Source organism: Ixodes scapularis, unplaced genomic scaffold, assembly GCF_016920785.2.
Source record: "Ixodes scapularis isolate PalLabHiFi unplaced genomic scaffold, ASM1692078v2 PGA_scaffold12__126_contigs__length_90152505, whole genome shotgun sequence".
NCBI lineage: Eukaryota > Metazoa > Arthropoda > Arachnida > Ixodida > Ixodidae > Ixodes > Ixodes scapularis.
In genome coordinates, this window is record NW_024609838.1 from 35,402,554 (window position 1) to 35,423,562 (window position 21,009).

The window sequence follows — 21,009 nt, forward strand, 5'->3', positions numbered from 1 at the left end:
ATATAATACTATCGAAGAACGTCGACAAATCGGCTGAATCGACATGTTCGCTCTTGGTGTTCTAATCGGTCGGCTGCTAGATTAGCAGTAGCAGATCTTGAATTCGAACTCAGTCTCCACCGTGAACACAGTAACACTATGACAAGCGTCTAACGACAGTGCCAAAATTTTATCAGGACAAGACTACCTGTGTGCCTGTGTAGCTCAACGTATCTCGTATCGTTATGAAAGCAGTGCTAGGATCATCATGACTCCAGAAGTGCGTGCTTCGTAGCTCGCGCGTTCGTGGATCGTAACGACGTTCAACATGATCTCTGCAGCTCTCGGAGTGCGTAGTGTGCTGTGTAAATACCATATAAAGAAGCTGACGCATACAGCACTTATAAGGTACGTGAAAACCTTCAGGCAAACTTCAAAGTCGTTACGCGCTGCGGCAAGTAATTGTGCTGTATACGCATGTTCAGACTGCCGGAAGTTAGTCTGCCTCAGTGGGCTTACCTCTCCCCTGTAAATGAGAAATTTAGCCAGTACAGTACAACCGCTAGCTTGGACCATCGATGCCCCCCTTCACGTACCGGCTTCTGTTTGCAAATGCGCCTGATAGAGCCATGTGATTGGCAAGGCACCAATAGCAGGCTCATAATTCATGACCTCATCTTGGCCCACCATCGTTGTGCATCTCTGCTGCAGTCTGCCGACAGAGATAGTATATAAGGGCCATGTTATTTTCCATCGAAGCGATGGTAGACGCTGAAGCTTGGCCTCCTCCCAAGAAAGAAACAGAATGCAATCTATATTATTCCCAGAAATCATTTCACCCACTACCGAGAGTCACAGCATGATAACTGTAATTTATCATTAATATAAGGAGGGTGCTGTCTCCCCCCCCCCCCCCCCCCCCCCCCCTCCCCAAAATAAATTGAAGTGTTCTTTTCTTAAACTATGCGCATAACCGAATTCTCAACGCGTCTCTACTGAAATGTAGTGCTAGCAGTCGGGATCGAGTGCCAAAGTTTTAGATTGTGCCGTTAACTGATCTTAAATTCCTGAGGGATTTTTTGAAATTTTCAGTGGGAAAACGACGGCCAACGAAGCTTCAGAATACATGGAGATGAATAGCATAGCTACTGGAAGCTGGCCCCATTTTCTCATGGAAAGTTTGAGGAAATTACTTATAGCTTTTGAATAAGATAATGGTTAGTTCTGAAGCTTTGGCACCTGGTGTAGCAGACAGCCTGCTATTATCATCAAGGACGCCATCAAGCCATGAGCACGGACACGTGCGTCGGTGACTCGAGTGTTCGGAACGAGGTGTCCTGACGGCCGGGCATGCTGAGATTCTGCTTCTTCGTGAATAAATATATTGACCGGCTAAACCAGACTACAACATTGGCGATGCAGACCAAAAACCCCTGCTGACCATCGGCCGCTCCAACGACCGAGGCCTGGTGGACACTAGCAGCCACCGCTTTCATGGCCCTGGGACGTTCGACTCCGACAAGGAAGAGTGGAAGCTCTACCTGAAACGATTCCAAGCTTGTTTGGACGTCGCAAAGATAAATGCCGATGTCGGCAAGAAGAATTTATTAACTTCTTTTGGGTCAACCACGTTTCAGCTGCTGTACCTTGGAATTTCTCCGAGCTAACATATCAAGACCTGATTACACGACTTCAGGATCATTTCGCTCCGAGGAAAATCAAGGAGTTTGAGCGAGCTAAGCTATTTCTGGCGCGTTAAGAGGAATTGGAGAACGTGAAAGACTTCTTGGCAGTCACTCTGCCTCTTTGGGAAGATCCAGGCACACCTTGGCATCACCTTCATGCAGACTTTGCAGAATTGGATCAAAAGTACTACCTCATCGTAATTGATGCTTAAAGCTAATGGCTGGAAGTCATCACGATGACACCCACAAAAGCATCAGCGACCGTGTAGGCCTTTCAAGGGATCTTTCAGTACCATGGTCTGCCAGAACAATTGGTAACCGACAGTAGACTGCAGCTCGTAAGTTCCTAATTTACCGTAAGTCGTGTCTGGCTTTAAACGGCATTGACCATCTTCTCACGCCACCGTATCATCCCAAATGGAATGGTCAGACCAAGAATTTCATGAAGACGTTGAAGACTGCTCTCCGCCGTTCAAAAGGGAAGGACAGCCGTAAGAGCCTGCAAGACTTCTTGATGTGATACCACATTACTCCCCATACCGCCACCATGCAAACTTCTAAACCACCAGCACTACAGGACGGTTCTTGATTTAGTAAAACCATCGGCTAAACCGTCCACATATCCCAGGACCTGTCCAATGAACTTGTGCTCGTTTGAAGCAAATCCAAAAGTCTGGATCAAGCACCCGCTGAGAAAGCAGCACTGGATAAAGGGCGTGATTAAAAAAAGGATTGGCAGTGTAATGTTCGAGGTCCTGAATTAGGACTGTAAAGTTCAACGTGCACATGCTGGCCACCTGAAGGACCGAGCCACATCTGATGTTTCAGATGGCATCCTGTTCTCGGTCAGCACACATCATCTAGAGGAACCTCCCGTGTCTCCAAGGGACCTTCTAACGCCTGCCAGTTCAGGAGGTCCACTGCATGATTTGGAACCCACCCCAAGGTATCTCCAGCGAAGACTCATAGCACCCTAGTAGTTCCAGTCTTTGTGACGGGGGAGGTAGAACACACAGCCTTCTATCATCATCAAGGACGCCATCGAGCCATGAGCATATGGGCTTGCATGTCTTGCGACTCTAGTGTTCGGAACTAGATGTCCCAACGGCTGGACATGCTTAGATTCTGCTTCTCGTAAATAAATATCTTAGCCGATTGAATCAAATTTCAGCACGTGGTTAGACCCACTAGCGCTACGTTTAGGCGGAAACTGAGCATTCGGTGATGCATATAGTTTATTTTTGACGTGAAAAGGACACTGTAGGTTTTTTTTGGAGGACACGCTGCACTTCGATGTTGCCCTATAATGTTGTGTTTTCAAAGACAACCGAAAAATTCGGAAAAACACACGCCGGTAAAAATTTGGTCATTTATATTTAACCAAAAACTCAGAATTTCGAGGTCGCAATGGCACAACAAAAAGCAAAAAAGACGGTATTTGAGGAATAAATTGCTCGAAAGCATAAGGATGGTAACCCAGAGGAGGGGCAACTTCAGTTTTCTCGAAATATTGCACGTTTATCTCATCAAGATGTTTCTTAGAGCAACTGGTCATTGCACTTTTGGGTCAGAACAAAAGCCGTTTTTCTGGTGTCCAGTTTGGAGCATACTATTTGTGCTTCTTAGAAAGAGAAAGGGTTGTGTTTTTATAACAGTGAAAGCTACAAACCTGCTGTAAATTTCATAGTGGGGAGACAGGATAGCTAGAGCTTCCTTGCTCCCCAGCGACTACGTCCTCCAGGCATTGACGTTAATTGAAGCAACACTTCTTTACAAGATTTGTTGTGGGACAGTTAAGTGTTGCCAATGACTAGAGCTCCAACCAATTGCAGCTGCTGACATATCATTCGATACAGGCCAGCTCTTAAATTTAATGCGTGTTTTGTCGGGATATTATTTATTTTTGTTTCAAATACCGAAAGATTAGAAACAGTAAAATTAATTTCCAAATTTAAAAAGTTTGGGAATCTAAAAAGATAAACACCGCTAAACCCTGTATTTTTAGTAAAAAAAAACTCAAAAGCACCTCTGAAGTTAAAGAAAAATAAACTCAGAAAACACGGAATCCTACCGAAAACCAGACTTCAGAAGTAATAGACCTTTTGCTATATTACCCAAGCATCAAGGAGAATGCAGGGATCTGTGTTCCACACGCCGCGTGTGCTGGCGTCGGCAGTAGTAACTGTTCTAAAGCAAACACCTAAAATAAAAGGCAGCTTGCATGCGCGTTCGTCAACCTATATTTTGGTTATTTACTTTGAATCTTTTATATGGGAAGGCTTGCACATGTGGCGCGCGAAACACCAATCCCTGCATTCTCCTTGATGCTTGGGTGATCTAGCAAATGGTCTATTGGTTACAAGTAACAGTTACTTGTAATCTGTTACTTTTTCAAATAATTTTGTAATTGCCAGCAGTGGCATCACTAGCAAGGGGCATCACTAGCAAGGGGGGGGGGGGGGGGGGGGGGGGGTGGGCGGGGCCGGCAGGAGGGTGGATTGCTCTGGGTGCAGCACCGGGTTGCAGTTGGGCTGTTACGGTGGGCCTGAGGAGCAACGAGCGGGTGTGTTGTGACAGGTAAAGAGCCGGGGAAGAGGGTGTCTCTGCAGGCCACCACCCTGGTGGGTGCCACGGATCCTATAGTGACGCCACTGAGTGCCACGTTACTTTTTTGCGGCAATAATTTGTAATGTAATTCCGTTACAAAAAATTTGTCACGGGTTACTTTAGTTACTTGTTACTTTCTTAAGATATGAACATAATACAGAAACTGGAGCAGCATGGGAAGGCAATTCAGCAGTATAACGATAGCGAATTCAACAAAATAGAAAATATTGCAAAGAAGAGGGTAACCGAAAAGAAAACACAATTTTTTGTATGAAACTTTGTCTACAGAATTCCAGGGATTATTTCCCATTGCGTAAGCTAGCGGGATGACAGGTGTGGTTGCAGTCTTTGCTGCCTTGTGAGATTACAGGTGGACGGAGTGCACCAACATTCTTTCTCTTAAATACAATATTTTATTTTTACAAGGACTACTGTAATGGGGGGCGTATGAGAAATGGAAAGTAGTGTTGCAGAACATTTTTAAAAACATCAAAGTTGTTTCTATTGTTTTTATGGCAGAGCTGTTCATGGCTAGTTTCTCCAGGATCGTGTCCGTCAGCAAACAAATGACGACACAGAACTCTGGATAGCTACCGCCATCTATGAGTGATGGGGGCAGCCTTTCCAGCTTTTCCACTCTGGCTTGCCAACTTGCAGCTGGCCATTACTTCATTCCCACCATAGTACAGCTTCGCTGGTCTTCCCTCTTCACCAGAATGGAGCGGCTGAAAGTTTTTTTTTATAAGTATAGGAAAAAGTATTGTGAAGCAATTAGTAACATGACGAGTAAAGTAATTTGTTACTTTTCAGCGAAAACAATTTGTAATGGTAGTCCATGACATTTGAGGCTCGGTAATTTCTAATTGGAATTCATTACATTTTCCAAGTAACGGGCACAAGTCTGCCAGTAACCTAATACGTCAAGCTTGAAGAAGTGCAATCCAAACCCAAACAACACCTAATTCCTATTTTCAGCAATGTCACACTTCGCAACATCTGCCGGAGCAAGGTCTCCGCCGGACTCGCAAGGCTGCCGGCACATGCATTTAAAGGAGCTCGGACATCCACTCAGAGGAGTTCCCTTCACCTCTGGCTACTCGGAGGAGGCTGTTGCATTTCACTGACAACCGCCAAGTGCCTGACGCTTCCGAGGGCGGAGTGCAAAGCGCCCAGGACACGGCTACTGGAGGCCAAGAAGGAATGCCGCGCCCCTTTCGATTGGTCGGCGTTCTTTCGCTTTCTCAAGCCGGATTGGTTGCCTCTGCTTGTCGCCGTCATTGTGAGTTTCCCCAACTGTCTCCCTACCTTGACGTCAAGACAGGGCAGTCGGGATTTCACGTTCTTACATAAATGCTCACATAGGTTATTCATTTGCATCTGTATTCGTTGAACGTTACCAAGAGACACTCACATTGTTCTCATTGATGCCACAACTCCTTTGAAACATTAGCATAATGCTCCATTGCATGAGCCAATCAGTGACTGAAGCCTGATTTGCCTGTAAGATCTAGAGCTGTTATATTTTCACATTAAGATGTTCACTCCTACTCGTCTTTTGTGCTTTGCAATAAGAGTTTGATTCCAAACACCAAGTTTAAAGTGTTTTGCACTATATCCTTTCACTTCTCTATTCTCTCAACAGAGTGCCTTAGCTGTGGCCGCGCTCAACATCAACATCCCTATCTGCCTCGGTGCCGTTGTGAATGTCCTCAGCAAGATCACAAGCAATGTCGCACCACTCAGTGACAGCTCGGAGTTCTTCGAAGAGATTCGGGGGCCCGCCTTTCGTCTGCTCACCATTTTTATCCTGCAGGTGGGTTAAGATGCTTTTCCAAGTTCTTTTGGGTAGCATGTTGTACTCGAAAAGTACGCTATTAGTAAGCGGAGCTCAAATTTTGTACTATGGAAACGGTGCTATGCCCACAAATGGTGAGTGCCAATGCAGCGACGTAGAGCAATTGGTGTGAAAAGTTCTTCAGCAGTAACGCTCACATTTTGATCTACTGTAAACAGCTTTATTTTCGTGGGGTAATGGGTTCTGGAATATCTCGTGGACAGAGAGTTTTGCAATAGGGAGTGCTATGCTTTGTAGGGTAATCATTACTGCGGAATGATGTATTCGTGTGATCAGTTTTTTATATTTTCAAAGTCTCAATATTTGCAAAAGTTAGGTCCTCCCAAAAGTGTTAAGTCGTTTACAATGTATGTTGCGTGTGATTTATTTATTTATTTATTTATTAGAATACCTACATCACCTGAAAAAACATTACAGTACACAAAATATTTCAGTGCAAATAAAAAAAAAACCACAGTGATTGGAAATAAATCTATAAATAATCTCGAACCTTCTGAAAAAAAAAAAAAAAAGCTCAGACAATGTCGTTTTTACAATATTGCTCAGCACTCTATTCCAGTCGTCTATGAACTGCAGAAAAAAAGAGCATTTGTAAACATCTGTTCTGCATTTGAATGAACAAATCTTTTTTTTTAATTCTCTCTCCTTTCTGATAGTACATAGGTGGGCTCAAAAGTATACATGGGCATACAAATAGCATCATTGTTTTAAAAGCAAAAACTTTGTGCAAGAGTTTGAGGTGGAGAAATTTCCTTCTTTGACACGGAGGGTTCCAGTGCAGAACGTAACGAATCTCACAGCAGCACAGTGCTTGCTGAATGAAAAATGCTATATGGCTATGATATGGTTGTCCCTTTTGAGTTGCTGAATGCTGCTAGGGTGTTTTGCCTTATGCTACACCTTGACAAACCCAATATGCAGAGCATCTTCACAAGCATCTACATCTCGACACTGTCGTACACGGGTGAAAGATTTGCGGCTCGGCTGCGCCAGGCCATCTTTGAGTCCGTCCTCAAACAGGACATGGACTTCTTTGACAAGACAAGGACTGGGGAGATCATGAACAGGTATTTTCTCAAAGCCACTGTCCCGCGGCGGCCGACCTGGGTAGTAAGTCCTTATTCTTTAATCCCTTGGCTGCTAATCACGACTGTCGCTTGCCTGCGACAGTCGTGCTGAAAGCTGAGCCATAAGCCTGGCTCACATTTCAGTTTCGGAGCTTTTACTTTGTGCACTCTCCTGCAGGTGGCAGTGCGACCACTATTGCTCTGACCCCTGCAGGCTATTTTGTTGTTTGTTTTGAATTTCATCATAAAAAAAACTTTATTGTCTCAGAAATAAAAAAATAAAAAAAACGCTTGGTGACTGCAACTGCAGAGAAAGGTGGCTTAGCCGCATGGCTTTAACGTGAAAGTCAAATTTGGTGGTTTCAAGTGTCAAACCAACAAAGGGCACCTGGCACATTGGATGACTGAGGATTAATTTGGACTACGCTGGGGATCTTTTGACATGCAACCGAAAGCTCAGCATGCTTTCTCCGTAATAAGCCTCCGTCAGATTGCGGGCACCTCGACCGGGAATCGAACTTCCTACCTGAGGATGGCTTCAACGTGGTGTTCCACCTTAGCTCATGAAGAAACGCAGAAAATTTTACTTGGAAGTGACGAGTGCTCTGCTGTTTGTCACAAGTCTTGCCACATCTCGAAAACTCAGAAACCATATTTAAAATTGGCAGTTTGCACGAAAATTAAAGGAATATTCACACAGACTCCAGATGAACATGTGGAGGCCACGTGAATGCTTCCTTTCACATTTGTGCACATTGTCGATTTTAAATTAAATGTTGTGGTATTTTTTCTATAATTAGTATGCAATACCGTAGGTTAAAACAATGGTGTAGATAATAGTCGAGCAAAGAGACGTGAGTAGGAGGCTTCTTCCTTGGTAAATCTGGATGAAATAACCGGCCACTAAACATTTCTACTGCTTCATTAGCTGGGCTCTAAGGGAACCTTCAGGCTGATAATTTTTCAACTTTAATTAGTATCTGCAAGTGCTTTCTGTCGTCACGCAAGCTTGTGGGTCTTTATTAATTCAGCATTTATCCACTCGGATATGTTTCCACCTTCTTTAGTGTTAATTGGACAGACGCAAGTATCAGTTATCCATGGTGTGCCGTTCTAATTACTAGTTGAGCGTTGCTCTCAACAAAGTTTACAAGAGCATCGCTTAAAATATTGGGAGTCTTTACGCAGTGCTAGTAAATGTTGAATAACAGCCCATGGATCTCCTGTTTCAGTTCAAGTGCCACGTTGGTACAGCGATAACCAGTGTCTTATGCTAAGCAAAATGTTCTAATAGCGTCAATAGCCACACATTACATTGTATGCCATATCCTGCATCTTACTCCACACGTCATTCTCAACACGGAGAGCAATGCTGCTACACAAAGTTTCCTGTCATTTAAAAACGTGTCTTTTCGCATTGTGTTTGAAGCTGGTAATGAGCCTCAGGAGGCCGTTCCCTTTCGCAGCCTGAGCGGAGATGTCCAGGAGTTTAAGAGCGCCTTCAAGCTTTGCATCTCTCAGGGACTTCGCAGCTTTGCCCAGGTTCGTCAAAGCAGTCTCACATTTTTTTTTTTTTTTTTTTTTTTTTCAGTGCTTGTTTGTTGTTTTGGTTTCCCATGCAAAAGCCATTTGAACAGAATACTTTTGGTGCTCTCTCTTCACTGACAGCTTAGCAAATGCAGGGCACGTTGAGTTCAGAGCATCTTGTCATTGGATCGTAGCTGATGGGGTTGTGTCATTGGCTGTTGGTGACTAGGTGGACCAGCTGTGCAATGCAGCTTAGTGGCTATAAAACCCAACTACCACTGCACCGATCCAGGTTCGAGCCTCACTGGTGCTCGAGCTTTATATATAAACTTTACACATGACCTTACCATCGGGCAATGCTCCCGATGTGTCACTTGTTCACGACGCTCATTCACGACGCTCGTCCACGACGCTCGTTAAGGTCAGTTGTTCATGAAGCCCGGTCATGACAACTTTCTCCTAGGAAACAACTCGTAAAACACATTCTGCTTTAATAATTGACCGCTCAATCGTAGCAAGTACTGCACAGCTTCCTAAATATGCCCCATGGGTTTGACCAATGTGGCGTTTACGGTATGTCTTCTGTGTGGTGCACAGTGTTTGGTGGGGAAGTTTCGGCCTGCGTTTCGTGAGACACATTGTCTCACACGAAACCTTTCCCTGGAGGTGACATACGTGGCATGTCACATTTACAGCTAAACAAAAAATTAGGAGTTTTAAAAAAGTAATCTTGGAAACTGCCCCCTGAATGCCAAAGAAACTCTTTATTGCCATTCTCGCGCAGTTTGGGATTCTTTTTATCGTGCGCTTATTGATCACGTCGAGAGGGTGGAACCCAAAGCCGCGAGACTTGTTTTTGGAAGGTGTGGGTATAACGAAATGCATCAGGCCACTCGAGAATTGCCTTCAATTTATGCGGCCACTGTCTTTTCGTAGAAAATGTTTTCGATTAAAACTGATGCTTGACACGGACTAAAATAAAATGGGAATGGACAAAAGTAGATAATTATATCGATCATAATTTATTCACTAAGGTCGGATCCTGCTTTTAAAGTTTGAGAATTCAACCATTGCACCGCTGCTTTCAAGTACTCGTTTTTTCCACATGCATTTGAACGATGAAATCGGCTACTCAGCAATATTGTGTCGATGCTCTCGAACAACTCGATTTTTTGCAAACGAAAATGAAAAATGATTTCTTTCTTGTGTTACGATACATTTTTCCTAGGTAGTCAAGATTATTAATGCTTTTATATTTGTGTGTAAGTGCATCTCTTTGTATACTATATTTTTCTATACTTGTACCTCTGTCACTTTTCTTCAAGAATGCCCTCTGGGCGCTGCTGGTTAAACAAAACAAAACATAAAATGGCTTCACTGCTCATAATTGTTGTTTGGTCGGTCAGCTGTGCAGCATTTTAAGTTTTTCCTTTTCCTTCTTTCTCCTGCAGACGGTAGGCTGTGGGGTTTCCCTCTATTACATTTCGCCCTCGATGACAGCCTGGATGGTCGCCGTGGTGCCCGTGATGATTGCAGCCGGCACCGCCTTCGGGTCTTTCCTTCGAGCACTTTCCCGAGCAGCCCAAGAACAGGTACCGTTCACTTGCACTTATAAAATCAGTCAAAGCCATTGGCACGTGAGCGAAATGCGGCAGATGTTGCGAGATTCCAAAGTTGCGAGCTTTGTGACTCGCTATCCGGCTTCCCGGAGAAGGAGTCGGTAACATGACGAAACAAAGATCTCATACTTCATCTACGCATCCGACCAACGACGGGTTCCACCGCTTATTCTGGAGCGTGCCGAGGTCAACTTTTCTAAAGTTTGCGTCTGCTGCCGCGTGATCAGGATCGGCACTCGTGTCTTCCACTCCTCAATCTGGAGGAGCGTCGATCCGGATGGCACGACGGGGCTCATCTTTGCAGACGGCGAGGGCAGCCGGTGTGGCGGATGAAGCCGTGAGCAACATTCGGACGGTCCGAGCCTTTGCCATGGAAGACGCCGAAGCCAAGTAAGGACAGCTCGAGCGCTGGCTTACGCATTTACAATTTGAGCGTGATGGACCGCAGTGCATCCGCTCGTAGTGCTTGTGACGAGATGGCACACCGGTGCCACCTGTCGAATGGCCCCGGAGCACTTTTGGTTTGCGTATAAACTAGACAGAAGGTTTTGCGGTATTTGTGAGATTGAATCTACGCACTAGTTACGAGAAGTGGGGGGCTCATGACATTGCCAGAATTCTTTCAAGTGCGCGGTGAAAAAATGGTGCGTAAAATATGCGCAAATCGGAAGTGTTTCAGAGACATTCGGCGGATGGCAGCAGGGTGTGCCCTCATTATAAGCGGTATCGAGCGGTTGCAATGCACGTCGATCACAGCGGAACGCAAATGAGGATCTGTTCGATAATCGACGCATTCCAAAGAGGGTTGCGTTCGTTCTGCTGCAGGCTTTTTCACAAGGAGCTGGACAAGGCGGAGCATCTGCACACGGCACTTGGAGTCGGCATAGGCTGCTTTCAAGGACTGACGAACCTGGCCATAAACGGTGCGAGCCCGGGACGGCGCCTTTGTATTTGCGTTTTATTTCTGCCATTTGTCGGGCAGTTGTGCGGGACTCAAGCGTCGTAGACCGCTTTGAAAGGAGGTGTTAACTTAAGGACGGTCCTTTGCACCATGAACCGGTCATGTTTTTCTCACTTCGCAGGCTTGGTGCTGGGTGTGTTGTACATGGGTGGAAACATGATGGAAGAGAACAGCCTTGAACCGGGGCAGCTCATGTCTTTCCTTGTAGCCACCCAGATGATTCAGAGGTAAGTCGTTATGCTTCCGATCAGAAACGAAACCAAAATAAATCACTGGTGTCGCTTAAGTGGCACGAAATATGATAACAGCCGAAATAGTATGTCAAAGTGAAGCCGCATACTCCACTAAAACCGATTTTAAAGATGCAACCAGCCGCTCTTTAGCAGGTGGCAAGCAGGTTAGCTTTTAGTCGAGCAACACTGGGCAACGCGCAGCTCAGCACCACCGTGACGTCACATTAGGTGATATCAGTGTTGTGATTCCTCTCTAGCAGATAGTTTCAGTTTTGCCATAAATGCCCAAAACCAAACCTTGAACTGTGATATTTATAAAACCATGCACAATATCGAGAAAAGAAAAAAAAAATGATAGTACCTTGTAACTTAGGGACACTGACCGAGCTGAAAACAGCTGTAATCCCAAATTTGAAAATATTGACTGGAGTTGCCCATTAAATAAACATGCTCTGCTCATAAAGACTGGCTTCTAGTAGAACTGTCTGAATGCTTGCCAACTGCTATTTTTGTGAGTCAGTACCAGTTATGATTTGGTGTCAGCCCTTTTGGGGCACCCTTTCTTTGTTTCTCTTAAGGTGCAGTTCTGATAAAACTGGGAGTTCTAAAAGATAGAGCAGGAGTGAGTATGTAACATGTGCGGAGATAGGAAGGAACGGCGGGCAAGGTGGTGCTTGGCACCAGAAATGCCAAAGCAAAAAAAAAGGTTTGTTTCGATCTTTGGTGGGTTAACCAGTATCACTGCATTACCTGCTCTAATGTGAGGATTGCTAAACTTTAATCTTGGGTATAATGCAGAATAGCTCGTAGCACTCGGAACAAAAGCTTGCGCTGCAGAATCCAGGCATCCTGGGTTCAATCCCCACCCCTGCCTGATTTGATCTAAATGAGCTTCGTAGCGGCATGCGGTCGTGTATGACTACTGTGTGGTGCCAGTTAAAAACCTAAGGCTAGCTGTGGTATACTGCAGAGGCTTAAATTTTGCCTTTACAATAGAGACACCAGATGTCCGTTGGGGCTGATTAACTTTCCTCTGTCTAAACATACACACAACTTAATTATTATTGCCACGATACACTATAATTATACTGTCTTGTTCTTTTTTTTTTTTTTTTTCAGGTCTCTTAGTCAAATATTTGTGCTGTTCGGCCAGTACGTGCGGGGAATGTCATCCGGAGCGAGGATCTTCGAGGTGACTTTTTTTTGTTTATTTATTTATTTTGTAGGTAATCCACTTCTTTTTTTTTTACATCAATAGCTGATCAGCATGAAAGGTGACGTCTCCATCACCGGCGGGAAACAGCTCGACCTGAAATCTTTGCGGGGAGATATCGAGTTCCACCACGTCTCCTTCGCATACTCCAGTAGACCTAATGAGGTACGGGTACTTCATTAGTGCATTGGCGTTTATTAGCGAATCAGTCGGGTTCCACTTACATTGTTTTTTGTTTCTTGCTGCAGACCGTGATCGACGATGTCACACTCAAACTTCCTGCCGGAAAAATCGTGGCCATATGTGGACCGTCTGGAAGTGGTAAGGAGGCAGGACAGCTTCTAAAGTTTTTTTTTATATTACTTTCTCGAAAATGAATATTATCTTTAAGAGGCACTCAACTAAAACGAATATTTCTTTGAATGTATGAATAGAGCATGCATGTCACAAAATAAACTTTCCCTGCAAAAAAATATAATGCGAGTCATTTTAAGTTTATGATACATGCTTCTGTATTGAATGTCAACCTTGAAATAGAAGCGTGTCACAAGACCAGCAATGAGTCTGGGGACGTAAATGTTATATTAAACATGTTTTTTGAGGAAAGTTTCTCGTGACGTACAGCGAAAAATGGCAGTTAAAAAATTTTTCTGCTTAATTTCGAGCAACAGCAGCCAGTAAATTTTGCCTGTTTGCGCTCTCGGATTGGCTCGACTTTCTTCTTATACGATTGTGCATCTCTATCTAGTTATCCAAAATTGCAATCTATCTACTTATGTTTTTAAAAAAAAAAAATTGTTTTTGTAGGTTATGCACTTTTACACTCTGCCTGTAAAGGTTGCTTCTTTTATAAACACCTGTGCTTTTCTGGGAACTTCAAGGGAGCAAGTGAACTTGATGTTGCTTCTGCAGCCTTCCCACCTACACACCAGTGGTATCACAAAAGAGGGCGGTCCGTGCAGCTCTCGGGGGAGGGGGGGGGGGGGGGGGGGGGGGGGGGGGGGTGTCACGGCGGGCTACGAGAGGGGGAGCGGGAAGGGGGTGTCACGGCGGGCTACCACCCTGGGCGCTGCTGACCCTATTGACGCCACTGCTACAAACGAGTGCCTATTCAGCATCTTGTACACATTGCACTTTTCTGTTTTTAGCACATTTCAATTCAAAGTTTGAAGCGGGGATATTTTTCAGATGAGGGCCTATGCTTAAGATTGTACATGTCGCAGCTTGCAGTATGTGTTCCCCGTGAGCACAGTAACCCCTGCTGCGACCTTAGCGTGAGATTTATTTTCTCATGAAAGCCCCATGTCATAGTCATGCCTGTAAGAAATATTATATGTGATAATTGACTCGAATGAGCTATAGGAAGAACTACAAAAATGGCTGGTTTTTGAGGGATATTTCTGACGATGGTTTTGGTTTTCAGTGTTACTGACACGTGAACATAACCGTGCGGCTGAAGTGTTTTCCAGTGGCTCAGCAAATTTTTTGTTCTGGTTCTTTTGCTGATCCAAGTTGTGACGCTTCCGTCTTCTTCTAGGGAAGTCCACGATAGCCGCCCTCCTGGAAAGGTTCTACGACGTGTCAGAGGGAGTCATAACTCTCGACGGTCACAACATCAAAGACCTGGACCCCAGTTGGCTTCGAAGAAAGGTCATCGGCTTTATCCGACAGGTAATCAGTCAGTCAGTCAGCTCTGCACTGCTAATACGAATTGACTTATAATCCCGGTCATGTGGGAATGCTGCATAAACTTCGGCTGAATGGCGCTTCAGCAGTCGGCAAACCATTGCAAACCACACTCGAAGTCAGGATTGCAATCGGACTCTCTGATTGCTCCAATATTATTTGGCTGGCAAGCTGACAGTAATAGTGATATGCTACTTGGAACATATGGTGATGGATGGAGTTTGTAGTTACTGGTCATTTTTTACTGATGCAATAGAAATGTACATTATGCCTTAAGTTTGGAGATGTCACATTAAAAATTAGTGGTATTGAATGGTGTCATTCTCTACATCAAGAGGTTCATGCCTAGAGCTGTGGTACTAGTAGTAGTATATTATGGTTATGCTTGTTAACTAGATGACCTTTGTTTCATCTCTTATCAACACTATGACCGAGTTAAACAGCTCGAATAGGTGATTAATTGATTAACTAACCCTTTCTAGGAGCCTGTACTGTTTGCAACTAGCATCATGGAGAACATCCGCTACGGGAATCCTGAGGCAACAGACGAGGAGGTGAGAAACCAGACTCGTTTACCTGCATTTTACCATGTGCAAATGTTTTAGAAATTTCAAGTGTAAATATTGTGGTAACGGTGCTGCATAGCATGTGCATACATTTTATGCATTATTTTTGCACTGTGCTTGGAATAGTTCTGGCAATGTTATACAAAAACTAGTGAAGTGAGAATATTTGAAATTTTGAATAGTAGTTCAGAATAATTCATTATTCAATATTTGCTGCGAGAAGAACTGCAATAGTATTTTTCGAAGTGTTGATGCAGCAGGTTAGCCCTGTTGAGTGCACTTCTTACAGAGCACCGGTGCGCTGCGGAGAAGCAACACCCGCAGAAGCGAGCTCCACGGGTGTTGCTTTTCCGCAGCGCACTGGTGCTCTGTGGTGTGTGGTATTTATTTATTGATTTACAATACCTTCAGGGCCGTAAGGTGTTGGAGAGGGGAGTTGGTGTTATGTACAATGACGGAAACTGCGTCTCGAAATTCGATGGCGTCCTGGAGGTTGACAATGTCTTTGAGGTGTGAGGTGCTCTCAACGGGGTAACCCGCCGCGATCAACAGAAAGTCTGAATTTCGCAAGTGTGTCTTTGGGACAAAAGCACACGTGTGCGCGTGCCTGATATATATTTGAAAGACAACAAATTTCATGAATGTTGGTAGCGACATTGCAGTAAAATTTTCAAAGTTAAACTGTCACTGTTATGCAAGAGCACATATTAGGCAGAGATGCCTTGACAACCTGTGTTCATCATTCGTGATTTTTTTTTTTTTGATTCGAGATTGAAGAAAGATTTTTTTGTTTATAGCAAGATTTGTAAATTCACTAAATCTGGTAAAGCTGGGCATCTCTATGGGATTAATTTTATGTCAAATCCGTCGCTTACTTGTGACTCCAAGGCATTGGACTTACTGAGGCCACAGTCCATAAATATAGTTTGATTAAAATTAGCTTATAAATGGACAAGTGGAAGCTGGGGAGCAACCTTCATGACTTTAGCTGGGTGCAACAGAAGTGAAAGGCTTGAAGAAACTATTCGATATTCGAATCCAAATATTCGACCAAAACCACTATTCGCCTTGAATTTACTTCAAACTAAAAAGAAATGCACTATTTGCTCATGGCTACAAACAACTATTTCATCTACAGAGTGAAACAAGGAGACTCCAGGCTCTTTAAATCGACCGGAAAATTCGATTTCTTAACCTATCGCGCTACGACTTTGTGCAGCGTTGCCCACAGATGGTGCATTTTTTTTTTTTTTTTTTGTAAAATTTGCGAAGAGCGAATTTACCTGAGGAAAAAGTAAAGAAAGAAAAAGGCTTAGCTCCTATGGAAACGCAGCGATGCCACCGGTCTGCAAACAACACGGCGCCGTTTCGCACGGGAGACAAGAGATGGCGCAACAAACGCCGCCAACGAACGAGCATACGGCGCCGAGAGCAGGCCTTTTTAGCAGACAATCTTTTCGACTCAAAAGCGGTGCGCGTTCCGCAGGCGGCGACAGTCGCACAGACAAAAAAAGACAGGCGCGGTAACAGCAAGGAACTGCAGTTCCTTGTCTGCAAAAGGGCCGGCTCTCAGCGTCGTCTGCTCGTCCGTTGGCGGCAGTTGGCATCGCGACCGCTTGCGCCATCTCTTGTCTCCCGTGCGAAACGGCGCCATGTTGTTTGCAGGCCGGTGGCGTCGCTGCGTTTCCATAGGAGCTAAGCCTTTTTCTTTCTTTACTTTTTCCTCAGGTAAGTTCGCTCTTCGCAAATTTTACAAAAAAAATGCACCATCTGTGGGCAACGCTGCACAAAGTCGTAGCGCGATAGGTTAAGAAACCGAATTTTCCGGTCGATTTAAAGAGTCTGGCGTCTCCTTGTTTCACCCTGTAGATGGTGCATAGATTTGACCTCGCAAATACTGCAAAACTTTTCGTCTATACTCTGTGGGAGGTAAAGAAAAACGGGACAAGCCCCCCTCACCACAAAGCTCTCTGCTCGCCGTCATCGACGTTCTCCTCCTCTCCACTCGCATCCTCTTCAGCATTCGCCCTGCTAAAGTGGAAAGAGTCGAGGCCTTTGTGGGAGGAGCATATTCTGCTATTCTTAACCGGCAACAGACTATAGTTATACGATGATCGGAAGTGTTCCAGGCCTACCAGACCAGATAGATGGCGCCAGCGTTTTCTCCCATTGTAAGCGGTACAAGCAGTTGTAACACAGTCGATCGCAGTCAAACGCAAATGTGGGAACCTACTTTCAGCCTGCATCACAAAGTAGCAAGCAGTGCAAGCTAAATTAATTTTTCTGCGTGTATGGCCGGAAGGGATTGCTTCTTGGTAGTTCTAGAATATTCGTGTTTACTCTTACCTCGAATGTGTAAGATAAGGAAGCCAACATTATATTGTCGAGTCAATCTCCCGAATGTTCATGCTCAAACAATCTAGGCAGAATGTTAGAGATACCAAGTTTAGTAGATAAGAAGCCCAGCGTGGCCTTGCCGACTCACTTTCGCGCTATCCAGCTGTCATGCCGACACATCGACGCTCGTTCGTTCCTTTGTTTCTGACACAGGGTCTTGAATTGAACCTTTATTTTAATTTTTATGCTCATCGATCCCTCTTCGTCCGCAACAATATACAAATCAAGGCGTTTTCGTGGCCTCATCGATTTGCTCTCCGGCAGGTCTACGAAGCGGCCAGGCAAGCAAACGCCCACGACTTCATCACCTCCTTCCCTAAGCAGTACGACACCGTGCTGGGGGAGCGGGGCGTCACCGTCTCCGGCGGACAGAAGCAGCGGATAGCGATCGCTCGCGCTCTCGTGAAGAACCCGCACGTCTTGATACTCGACGAGGCAACGAGGTAATGCCTGAAACACGTTCTCGACTCGTGCGTCTAGCATCTTGTGCTGCCCACGCATCGGGAGTGGTCCCGTCGCGCCCAAATTCGTGGCTGCTAAAGCTTCCGGGGACTGTCGAGCTGCAGAGCGACCTACGGCAGAGCAGTTGTCTGCCGTGGCCCCCTCTGCTGCTGTGCCGCTCCCAGGATCGAAGTAGGCAACGGCACTATTAGTTCTGCAACATCATCGGGTGGAAATCGAGGCACCATTAATGGGAATGCAGTAAACGCCCTAGCTGAAGAAGCATTCCAGGCAGTATATTTGAAGTGCCGGTCAGCGGTTTTATGCTAGAGACAGTTGAGCTTCAGCCTAAATGATAGTGAGTGTGTGTGTATTTTTTTTTTTCTTACCGTGAATAGGCCGATCTTACCAGCCAGTTTGACTATGTCACCGCTGACACAATGCATTGAGGGAACTTCAGTCTTTCTGCACGTGCGACAACCTCGCTGGAGCTCTGCGCGTGTGGAGCATGAGACAGTAGGAGCCCTCTCGTGCACTGCCCTTTGCCTCCTGTGAACTAGAGTTATGGCAGCGGCACGCATTCGCCAAACGTTTGGTGAGATTGGTCAATTGAAAGTTGAGATACACTTAGTATGACACCTTTGAGTTTGTCGAAACTCTTCTCTTTATCTTTTTGGTTTCGGGAGAGGGATGCAGAGGGAGCCTTTGGTTCTTCAGGAATGGTCCACTGAAGTAGTAAGAGCCCTGTCTGCGAGTTCCCTGAGATCTGTGGTGGCCTTTAATAACAAGGCTGTGCACAGAAACCAATGCGTTGTTTATGGGTTCCTTGTTTTGAACGGGAGGTGTTTTAGAAACAATGCTGTGACCTACTTTAGTTTTTAGCCTTTGATCTCGTACCACAAAGTTTTTTACCGAACGCTGGCCAAACTTTTCCTAGGAAAACTTTGTATCTCACAAAAAAGAAAAAAAAAATTGTTTTATTTTTGTATTCACTGTCAAAAAGCCAAGTTATTGAGGTACACAGCATGTTGGATAATTGACTGGATGAACCACAAGTAAAGATGGCCAAAATTTGTTTATTATTTAAATTAGGACAAGAATGTGACACTTCTTTTTGTAAAGTGAGTTACACTAGCCGAGGGTGAGCAGTTTCGCGTGGCTCCCAAAGAGCCGTGCTGCGCATGCGCGAGGAGCAGTGACGTCACACGGCGCACAGCTGGCCCTCATTGGTCTGCGCATTCCAGAGGAGTGACGTCATAGCCGCGGCAGAGGCACTGGCGCCGCCGCGTGCCGAGCTGCGGGCCTCCGTTGCGCAGATGCCAAGTCTGACGCTGCACCAGAGCCGCTTGATAGTGCCTCTCATCTTATGCGCATACGCTCACGCTGCGTGTATCCTGGCATAGCCGAGCTAATCCACCGTTTAATTTTTTTTATCTTTGTACAGTGCCCTGGACACAGCCTCTGAGCAGGTTGTCCAAGCGACTCTGGACAAAGTAAGCCAAGGTAAGTGGTCAGCCTGGGCATGAACGGTGGATTGCCCAGATCAAAGTACTTGTGTTTCAGGACGAACGGTACTGGTGATAGCGCACAGGCTGTCGACCATCAGGAACGCCGACATCATCGCAGTTCTGCTCGACGGAAACATTGTGGAGGTACGGGCGAGAAACTGGTTCATTGGGCTAGTTTAAAGGCATTGTGGTAACTTGTCTATTTATGAAGGTTAAACTGTAAAGAGAGGAAAACTATGGTGATTTACAGCTTTAAATCTAGATTTCTGAAGTTATTGCTTCACTTGTTTACTGGATCACTATTAAGAATGAGGTTGGGACCATCTTATTGCCTTTGCTCAACAAATCTGTGTTGCAGTCAGTACAACAGCACGTCCCCCCCTCCCCTCCCCCCGCTCCCCAATTGATGCATTCTGTTACCAAGCAAACTGTTTTATTTTTCTGCTCTGCTCTGTATAGACTGCAGCAACAATCAGTAAGCAGGTTATCTGTTGCCAAGAAATGCTCGTTTCTTGTTCCTTCCTTTAAAAAGGTTCGACGGCGTGGGGAAGGGGGGGGGGGGGGTGAGAGAGAGGGAAGGATCCTCATAAATACAGTTTCTGCAGAAACTAACTCCTATTCCATGGTTTATGAGCATTCAGTGTTTTTGTTACAAGTGCTCTAGTAGTTCGCTAAAGTGAAAGAAAAAAGTTTCCTGGTCCCTTTAAAGTGCTCCCCGATTGGCCCCTAATTAAAAATCTTGTTGTCACACTTATCAGATATCAAATAAATTCATGTTTGGTAATTGTTTTTTTTTTTTTTTTTCTCTTTTCGTTTTTTGCATCTAGATTGGTGATCACAAGTCCCTCAGCCGTCTCAAGGGTGTCTACTGGAAACTGACACACCACCACGACCACGCTAGCGCTAGCGCGGCAGCGTGATCGGCCGCAACACTGGACATACGACCAGAGACGACACTCTCAAATGCTCGCCTGCATAGCGGCAGCTTACTCAAATACAGCGTTAAGTACTTAGTACATCGCTCGCTCAATTTCGCCGCGATGGCTACTTCGCTAAACTCTCCACGACGAGCAAGAATTGACCTAATTGACTGCTCGTTAACTTACCTATGCGCAATGAATCTTTTTACACCCTCGACGGTGGGGATCACTTTCCCGAGGTAGCTGCACTGTTATAACACCCTAAGAGTGTTACAGCAACTCCCCTGGGGTTCTGGCGATCACCCTAAAGGTATAGTGTGATGGCGACCTTAAAAGCACCCTGAAGGTATTTTTTTACGTGCAACGTAGTACACAGCGCGACATTGTTAACGCGAGCGAGCAATCCCCAGCTGTTGTTTTTTCTTTTCCTCATAAAATCGGAACAGCCGCCGTAAGACTACTATAGTCCCTGACAGTATAAGAAGCACAGGGCGTGGCCTATCATGATTGAGCTTCGTGATTGACTGTTCGGCATTCTTACCGCATAATACCCTAACGGGATTGGCTGTTGTGTGACAATGAGATGCCCTGGATTTAAGCTGTCGGAGGCTGTGGTGGAAAGTCCTCGCTTAGGGCATTGACTTAAGCTGTAAGGTCAATCGTGTTCGCGCTAACAGTGTCGCGCAGTTTACAAGCATCACGCACTGGGGTACGGTTGAATGGAGTAATGAACTTTATTAGATAT

General features: G+C 45.2%; 1 protein-coding gene across 1 annotated transcript; it reads left to right on the top strand.

Annotated features, from left to right (window-relative positions):
- Nucleotides 1-27: 27 nt before the first annotated feature.
- LOC8050588 (mitochondrial potassium channel ATP-binding subunit) lies at nt 28-20,360 on the top strand. The gene is made up of 18 exons (XM_029971374.4): nt 28-387; nt 5,247-5,550; nt 5,914-6,084; nt 7,048-7,193; nt 8,660-8,735; nt 10,172-10,312; nt 10,644-10,729; nt 11,165-11,262; nt 11,422-11,527; nt 12,653-12,725; nt 12,792-12,911; nt 12,995-13,067; nt 14,284-14,417; nt 14,915-14,986; nt 17,660-17,838; nt 19,281-19,339; nt 19,400-19,488; nt 20,172-20,360. Exons 1-18 carry the CDS (start codon nt 308-310, stop codon nt 20,262-20,264), a joined length of 2,100 nt encoding a protein of 699 aa, XP_029827234.2. The 5' UTR covers nt 28-307; the 3' UTR covers nt 20,265-20,360.
- The last annotated feature ends 649 nt before the right edge of the window (nt 20,361-21,009 follow it).

Coding starts and splice junctions, on each gene's coding strand:
- LOC8050588 (XM_029971374.4), top strand. CDS start 308: ATGATCTCTGCAGCTCTCGGAGTGCGTAGTGTGCTGTGTAAATACCAT. Junction 7,194..8,659: donor ACTGGGGAGATCATGAACAG/GTATTTTCTCAA, acceptor TCCCTTTCGCAG/CCTGAGCGGAGATGTCCAGG. Junction 14,987..17,659: donor CTGAGGCAACAGACGAGGAG/GTGAGAAACCAG, acceptor GCTCTCCGGCAG/GTCTACGAAGCGGCCAGGCA.